The sequence below is a fragment of the Colobus angolensis genome, unplaced genomic scaffold (assembly GCF_000951035.1).
Source record: "Colobus angolensis palliatus isolate OR3802 unplaced genomic scaffold, Cang.pa_1.0 Scaffold51, whole genome shotgun sequence".
Lineage (NCBI taxonomy): Eukaryota > Metazoa > Chordata > Mammalia > Primates > Cercopithecidae > Colobus > Colobus angolensis.
The window spans coordinates 13,854,009-13,862,282 of NW_012118599.1; the positions used below are offsets into that span (position 1 = coordinate 13,854,009).

The 8,274-nt window shown below is 53.2% G+C and overlaps 1 protein-coding gene across 5 annotated transcripts in view; it reads right to left on the reverse strand.

Moving 5' to 3' along the window:
* PTK7 (protein tyrosine kinase 7 (inactive)) overlaps positions 1-8,274 on the reverse strand; it is an 89,225-nt gene that overhangs the window by 14,969 nt on the left and 65,982 nt on the right. For 4 of the 5 annotated variants that reach the window (XM_011960393.1, XM_011960391.1, XM_011960390.1 and 1 more), the window contains 7 exons: positions 7,432-7,581; positions 7,167-7,317; positions 6,948-7,075; positions 5,315-5,518; positions 4,325-4,480; positions 3,485-3,717; positions 2,218-2,298 (listed from right to left, as the gene is read on the reverse strand). In XM_011960393.1, coding sequence (XP_011815783.1) covers positions 2,218-2,298; positions 3,485-3,717; positions 4,325-4,480; positions 5,315-5,518; positions 6,948-7,075; positions 7,167-7,317; positions 7,432-7,581 — 1,103 coding nt within the window. The remainder of the gene's footprint in view (positions 1-2,217; positions 2,299-3,484; positions 3,718-4,324; positions 4,481-5,314; positions 5,519-6,947; positions 7,076-7,166; positions 7,318-7,431; positions 7,582-8,274) is intronic. The other variant, XM_011960392.1, reaches the window with a different exon arrangement.

The following is an 8,274-nucleotide window of genomic DNA, read 5'->3' on the forward strand; positions in this document are numbered from 1 at the left end:
AGGCACCTGCCACCATGCCTGGCTAATTTTTGTATTTTTAGCAGAGATGGAGTTTCACCATGTTGGCCAGGCTGGTCTCGAACTCCTGACCTCATGATCCACCTGCCTCGGCCTCCCAAAGTGCTGGGATTACAGGCGTAAGCCACTGCACCCTGCTTTTTTTTTAAAGCATCCTCTCTATGTAATGAAGAGTATTGTCCTTGGAGAGTGTAGAACCCAACTTATTAAAGCTCTCCTATCATATTTAAGACACTATGACAAAAAAAAAGTGTGAAAAAGATGTTTAGCAAAGATGGTGATGATTTGCAGTCAAATAGAGTGCCTTAGATCACGAGAAAGGTAACTGACTTCCTGTAAGCCTATGTCTCAACCCAGCCAGAGAATCCCACCTTGACTCCCCTGACTCCTGAAGCCATCCCCTTCCTGCCATTCAACTACTTCCTGTCCTTGCAAACTAAACTTAAATGGTTTTCTCTACTAGGAAAACTTCTTTGTTAACCACAACCATCTGTCCACCTGAAGGACATGGGTGTCTTCAACATCTCTTAATGCCTCCCACTTGCTTTCTGTTTTACCTCAAGTCTGTAAGGCACAGGTCATACTCATGTACCTAATCTCTCCGCTAGATCATAAGTGCCCCAAGGGCAAGATGCCTGTCCATTTTTTTTTTTCTTCTTTGAGACAGGATCGTGCTCTGTTGCCCAGGCTGGAGTGCAGTGCTGCAATCATGGTTCACCGCAGCCTCGACCTCCTGGGCTCCAGTAATTCTTCCTCCTCAGCCTCGCAAGTAGCTGGGACTACAAGCACGCCCCCGTGCCCGGTTAACTTTTTATTTGTTGTAGAGACAGGGTCTTGCTATGTTGCCCAGGTTGGTCTCAAACTCCTGAGCTGAAGCAATCCTCCTGCCTTAGCCTCCCACCGCACCTAGCTGATGCCTGTTTTAATTTTGCATTCCCAAGGGCCCTTGGGGCCACACTTGGCTCTGTGAGGATTCACTGGCTCTGTGAGTGTCCTAATTTGTGAGCTCTTCAGTCCTGAAATCTCACTTAGCTGGTGTAGCAAGTCCCATCCTGTGGCTTCTCCTCTATAGCCACTGTACACAGTTCCTGCAGCTTCATGGGGATGGAAGTAGGGGTGTGGTGTCAGGAGGCCAGGTCACTTGTCCTGTCTGGGTCTTAGTAAATTCACATGTAATAAGAGAGGGCCAGCCTGAAGGGCACAGAGCTGCTCCCCCAGAGAGACTGGGGGCAGCCAGGGTCCCATTCACCTGACTCATCTGCCAGCCATGCCTTTCTGTTTTGCCTCTAGAGTCGGTGACCTGGGACAGCCTAGCAGGCAAGGAATGGTCCCCTGGGAGAAAGGGCAGAGCCTTCTGCCTACCCTGCCCCGAGCTCTGATTTGGTTTATGAGGTCACTTCACTGCCAGCTTGGAAGCAGACTCCCCAGTCACATGGAAGGAAGTAGATCCATTTCAGAGGGGAGAGGAGGCGGCTGTGGACAAGAAGAACCTGAGGGAAGGAAGAAGGGGCCGGGCCACAGCAAGCCCCGGGCACTGGAAAGGTATGGACTGAGGTGGCAGGGGGTAGCAGGCAAGTTTTCCCTTCTTCACTATTTCAACCGAGGTCTGCTCCACCACCAGGGCCCCAGCCAGGGCTCTGTGCCCAGAGCAATCTCTGCACAGAAGGCAGGAGGAAAACTAGAAGGAAAGCCTGGGCAGCTACAACCCAAGGGAGAGGGCAAGATGCAAACCACAGAGGGGGAAACCCAGGCAGGCAGCCCATTCACAGAAGAGTCTTCTCCACTCAGAGCTGAAGAAACAAGCTCAGGCCCACACCCAGCCCAGCAGGCCCCTGCACTCAGACTGCTTGCTGCTTCTCCAGCTCAGAGCTCACTGCAGATGGGCAGGCGTCCTGCTCCAATGCAAGTTCCTGCCCAGGGGCAAGGTCCGAGGGTAGCTCTTCTCCGTGAAGCCAGCATGGCAATGCAAAGCCACTTCTAGGATACATGACCTGGGACAGGTCATACAACCTCATAAGCCTCAATGTCTTCATCCACAAAATGGGGATAGTAGTATATATTTCAGAGGACTACCATGATAATTACGGTAACACATGTGAAGTTCTTACCATAGGGCCTGGCTCATAGAGAGCCCTCAATAAATGGTGCCTCTGTTGCTCCCTGGGCACCCTCTCCCTCCCTCCTTCACTCCATCCTCACCTTCTGCTTGGTGCTGAGGGGCTGTGACTTCAATTTTTCATCCTTGCTCTTGGAAATCCTCAGGAACTGCTTGAGGTCTCCCTAAGGGAAAAGCCAGGCATCGTGCTCAGGTCAGTGCAGAGCCATTGGCTGTAAAGCCTCAGACAAAGCAGGTGCTCGCAGAATTCCTGCCTGGGGAGGCAGTGAGAAGGCCTAAGCTAGCCTGGGCCCCTTTCCTGGGGAAAGTTCACTGGGAGTACAGAACTTAAAAATATATAGGAGACGCCTCCTAGAGGCTCTGTCAGTCAGAAAGAGAGGAGAATTGGCATTTTTACCCCAAGGGGAACCTCCAGACAGGTGGGGCAGCAGAGCCCCTATCTTCAGTGAGCCAAGAGGAAAACAGTCCCCTACCCACTGTCCTCAAATATTCCAGAGAGGAAACCCTTGTCCTCTAGAGCTTTACAATTGAATAGAAACAAACAGAGGAGAACACCAGCAGCAGAAACATACATAAAGTATTCATAAGTACTTGTTTATTTGTTTTTAACTTTTTGTAGAGACAGAGTCTTGCTATGTTGACCAGGCTAGTCTCGGACTCCTGGTCTCAAGTGATCCCCCTGCCTCAGCTTCCCAAAGTGCTGGGATTACAAGTGTGAACCACTGTGCCCAGCTGCATAAGTACTTGTTAATGGAAAGATTGATAGGACTCCTGCCTGCTTTTGCCCCAGAGCTAGGGATTTGACAAGCAGCAGTTTGAGGACCATGGGGCGAGGGCCAGGACCAGCTGGGGAATGAAGAGGAAGGGGCAGCTCTGGGAACGATGCCCTGAGTGGAGAGGAGAAGGCTGGTGGCTGGGGTAACACTCATGTCACAAGTGGTGCTAGGAAGGAGGGAAGGAAAGTGGGTTCTGATATATTTATTCTCAAGTGGGGACAAGCTTTTGGGGAGGAAAAAATAACAAACCAAAGAAAACAGGAGTCAGAGAAGATGACCTGGAAGGCATCCCTGCAGTGTGACAGTGAGAAGTCCCAGAAGAATTTAGGACCAACCCCTCCCCCGAGATACAGATGGAAAGACTGGGTGCTGATAAAGGGAATGCAGGCATCCAAGAGCAGGGAAGGCAGAAGCTGAGCATCGCAAGGTGGGCAAGGTGTAACAGCAGGCAGGCGAGGTCTCGGCTGAGACCGCACAAGACAAGGTTTTCACGGTGCTCCAGCCCCTGACTCCCACCTTTGTAGGACACTGCCCTCCCTACCCGAGACCCCCGCGTCCGCTGCCAACAGCATACCAGGTCCACATATTCCAGCACCATGTAATGGGGCTCAGCCTCCCGGCAGAGCCCCAGGAGCCGCACCACGTTGGTGTGGTTCAGCTTCCCAAACATCTCCAACTCCCTCCGGAAGTCCAGCTGCTGCTGCTCGTCCTTGCTCTGCAGGCTCTTCACAAGTACCAGGGTCTCCGCCACTCCCTCCTCCAAGCCCTGAGCCTTTGCCAGGAACACCTCCCCAAACTCACTCTTTCCTGTGGGTACAGTCTGAGTCAGCCAATCACCTTCACCCGGGCAGAGGCAGCTCCTGACCTGGGGGAGGGGCCTAGCCTCTACTACAGTGGGGACTCACCCACCTGGGCTGGGCATGAGACCCGGTTCTGCTGTGACCCCCTCCCTCCGAAGGCTTCAGTGTCTCCAGCAGCAAAATAAAAGGGTTGAACTAATATTCAGCATTTTCCAAAGGGTGATTCGCATGAGAATTTTTGGTGGCTCATGGTAAACATGTCTTAATGTATGCTAGGAAGAAACTTAACTACAACAAACCCATGATTTCTCTTATTTTTTCCTACAACAAAGGTAACTTAGCTTTTCTGTTGTTGTCTGTTTTTTTAAAGAGTCAATTTAAATAAAACATCAAGTAAGTAATACTACAGGTAGTACACAGGAATGACAAAATCTGTACGAAAGGCAGTGAATAACAGGCTCTGGGGCCACACTGGGCTAGATCTCTATCTACACTTCCGTCCACCTCTAACATTCTAGGTTTCAGGGACTTCGGAACACTAGCCTGTACCCAGCCTCAAGACACAGCTGGTGACTTGCAGTTAGGCAGGGGCAGCTGTGTTCAAGGCAACATACCCAGAGTGGTGATGGGCTGCAGGCTGGACCGTGGGAAGTGCATCTTATCACTTGTGCTGTGGCGTTTGTTGGTGGCTGCGGGGCCAGAGCCCAAGCTGGTCAAGGCCACTTCCTCTTGGATCTCTGCTGAGGGCTGCCCGTTCTGCAAAGGCCCGCCTGGGCAGGAGGACAGGAGCGTCACGATGAGACCTGACACTCTGGCCACCACGGGGATTTCTGTTCCGTCCCCTGGTCTTCCACTCTTGCCAACTTGGGTCCAATTACAGTACTCCACATGAAGGGGCAAGCCCAAATGATAAAATGATGGGGCTGGGGCTGGGTGGGGGAGGTATGGGCATCCCCTAGGGTATGACCCCTTAGTGATGCACAGCTGATTACAACCTCTGAGATGGAGCCAACTGCAGACGTCTAATCTGAATCACTGGTCCCTGAACACTATAGCTACACATAAGGATTGTTGCTTTCATGGGGCCTCCTACTGGGCAAAGTCCTAAACAGGCACAAAGGGAAAATCACAATAATGGAGACCCAACCCCTGCTCCTGAACACCTGAGCTGATAGGAGAGACCCAGTAATGACCTCAGGGAGCTCCCAGTCCAGGGAAGTGGGGATAGGAGAAGGGAAGTAAACGGAAAGACTGCCCTTGGGGGAACTCTTAGACTCATGGGGGGAAACAAGACGTGCAACAGCAACATGTATACGTATACTAATGGTATCTGTGGTTTCCTGCTGGGAGGAGGAAACAGAAGGAAATCACAGGAAGCTGGTCCCAGGGGCTCCAATGAAGAAGTCTCAAGCCAGGCTGCTCAGAAGCCGAGGCCCTGGGAATCAGCCAACTCCAGGCTTCCCACTAGGGGTGTGGCAGCCCCACCTCCAGGATCCAGCAACAGCGGCTCGGTTTTCTGAGGGCTGGCGCTCTCCCCTCCGTGGCCGCGGGAGGGCGCTCAGCTCCTACACACGGGTACCACCTCCCCCTCCAGGGCCTCTCACCGTTGAGACATTCCATCTCTGGCTCCTCGCCCTCGGGCTGCTTCTGCAGCCGCTTGGCTTTGCAGCGCTTCTTGCAGTAGAACATGAGACCCAGCACGGCGATGATGTAGGCCACAGCGGCACCCACCGACAGCCCAATGGTCTGGATCATCTTGTAGGGGGGAGGGCTGCCAGGGCCCTCCGACTCCTCTGGCACAGGCTTGTCTGAGAGACACACAGATGGGTCTGGGCAGGCGCTGCTAAGCAAAACAAGCCCTGCTTCTCCACTAACTCCTCCCAGCCCCATCAACAGGACAACTTAACAGATGGCCCGGGAGGGTCACCACCTTCACTGGCTTTAACAAGGGCCAGCAGGTCCTCATGCCCCACTGAGGTCAAAGGAAGACTCTGAAGGAGATGAGGCCAGGGGTTCCCAAGCTGGTTCTGCATCGCAAGTCAAGGCAGGCGACATAGATACGCACACCTGTCAGGAAGCCACCACAAACCCACGCTATTTGTTAAGAAGCTTCCCGGCCGGGCGCGGTGACTCAAGCCTGTAATCCCAGCACTTTGGGAGGCCGAGGCAGGCGGATCACGAAGTCAGGAGATCGAGACCATCCTGGCTAACACAGTGAAACCCCATCTCTACTAAAAAATACAAAAAATTAGCTGGGCGTGGTGGCGGGTGCCTGTAGTCCCAGCTACTCGGGAGGCTGAGGCAGGAGAATTGCTTGAACCTGGGAGGCGGAGGTTGCAGTGAGCTGAGATCACGCCACTGCACTTCAGAAGCCTGGGCGACAGAGCAGACTCGTCTCAAAAAAAAAAAAAAAAAAAGAAGCTTCCCAAGGGACTTGATAATGTGAGCCAGGCCCCAGAGAACAACATTTGGGAGCTTCAGGTTTAGAATTCCAGGCACTGCCTGGCACAGAGCAGGTTTTTCAACGAACAGATCTGTAGAAGGGATCTGCTGGTCTAGGGACCTTTCAATGGCCCCCACCGAGGGGTCTCAAGAGGCACTGGGGGAATGAAGGGAGAGAGACCATGCAGGATCCCCCCACTGCCACACACACCCCAGTGGCTCCCACCAAGGGGCCTCCTCACTTCATTTTCATCCATTTAAACTTTCACATTATACTTTGGCTAGAAAAATAACTGCTGCCAAACCAAGAAAGTTTGAGAGCTTCTCATTTAAACCACCTTCACCTGTGGATGCAGAAACAAGTCCCCAGAGGAGAAATAAGTCTCCCAGGGGCACAGAGTTAAGTGCAGGGCCTTTCACTGGACCCATCATTCTCTCTGGGCCTCCTGGAGAAAAGAACTTTGTCCTACTGCATTCTGACCTGGTCCTCCTCCCCAGCCACCCAGAGATATGTGTGGCTGCTGCAGGAACCTGGGAGGCAGCATTGTAGGAAGAGAACACCCTCCCCTGCAACACACACACACACTCACCGACCATGGGATGTTAAATAAACGACAGCCCGGCTCTGAGCAAGGACTCTAAGACTGTGCAGTGGCATGGTGAGACAGCCGAATCCCCTCCTCTGCCACAAAAATGGCTTGTGTCATGTTCTGTACACAGGGGCTGACTGAGTACAAGGTGACAAATGTCTGGGTCCACCACTTCCTGTGCAGGACACCCCTCCCCAGCCCATACCCACGACATAGAGGGGGGCCTCCGTGTGCTTGATGTTGCAGCTGTTGCCTGCAATGCAGGTGTAGCGGCCTGAGTCCTCAGGGGCCACGTCGTGGATCACCAGGGAGCCATTCTGGAAGATGTGCATCCTGCCAGGGGAGAAGCCACAGCGCTGGCCAGCTCGCAGGGAGTGGGCACTGCAGGAGAGGAGGGGCTGGTATGGGAGGGAGGCGGCCCTACCTGGGTCCCAGCTTGGTGGGGTCCAGGATGCGGTCCTTGCCCTTCCACTGAATCAGTGGCTTAGGGTCCCCCTGGGCCTCACACTGCAGCAGGGCTGTGTGGCCCTGGTACACAGTCGTGCGCTCTGGCTCTACTTTGAAGGTGATAAAAACTGGAAGGAAAGAGACCAGCGAGGGGCAGGGAGGGGTGAGCCAAGGGGCTGGCAGGGTACATGGTGCTACCCCAAAGGGCCCTCCCAGCCCAAGGGCCCCTGCCACGGTCGCACCTGCCACAGTGAGCTGGACATGGGCACGAATCTGGCCCTGCGGCCCATTGGAGGCAATGCAAGTGTAGTTGCCAGCGTCATCTCGAGTCACCCGGGCAAAATGCAGGGTCCCAGCGTTGTCTGTCACCCACTCTGGGAGGCTGCTCCCATCTGCAGGAGTAACGAAGGGAAATTATGGAAAGGATCAGGGTTACACAGATGGCTGACAATGCCTTCAGTCCCTCAACTCGACTCCAAAACACACCATCGCTCCTGACCACCCACAGGCAAAGTCCAAACTCCTCAGCCAGGTGTTAGAAGCCCCCCATTATTTACCCCTCTTCCAATTCTTCAGTCTCACCTCTTCCTCCTATTGCCGTGTGACATTTCACTTCTGCCAAACCGGACTCTGGGCCCAGATTGGCTCTGTTCCTACCCCGCTGCCTGTCACTTCTCCCTCCTAGAGCCCATCCCCACTCTTTGCCATCCCAGGCTGTAGATCCATTTTGAGCCTCACCTCTCCTAGAAAGCTCCCCCAGACCTGAGCAGAGGTAGCCTACTTCCTCCTCAAAATCTACAACTCTACTCTCTCACTCTAAGTGGAAATGTCAAAATTGGTCCAACCTTTTTAAAAAACAATTTGGCAACTCACATCAAGGGCTATAAAAATGTTCATACCCCCTTTCATGCGTAATTATTCCAATTCTGGGAATCTTTCCCAAAGGAAATAAACCTAAATCCAGAAAAAAACTTTGGCTTAAAGATGTTTATTGCAGGCTGGGCGCGGTGGCTCAAGCCTGTAATCCCAGCACTTTGGGAGGCCGAGACGGGCGGATCACGAGGTCAGGAGATCAAGTCCATCCT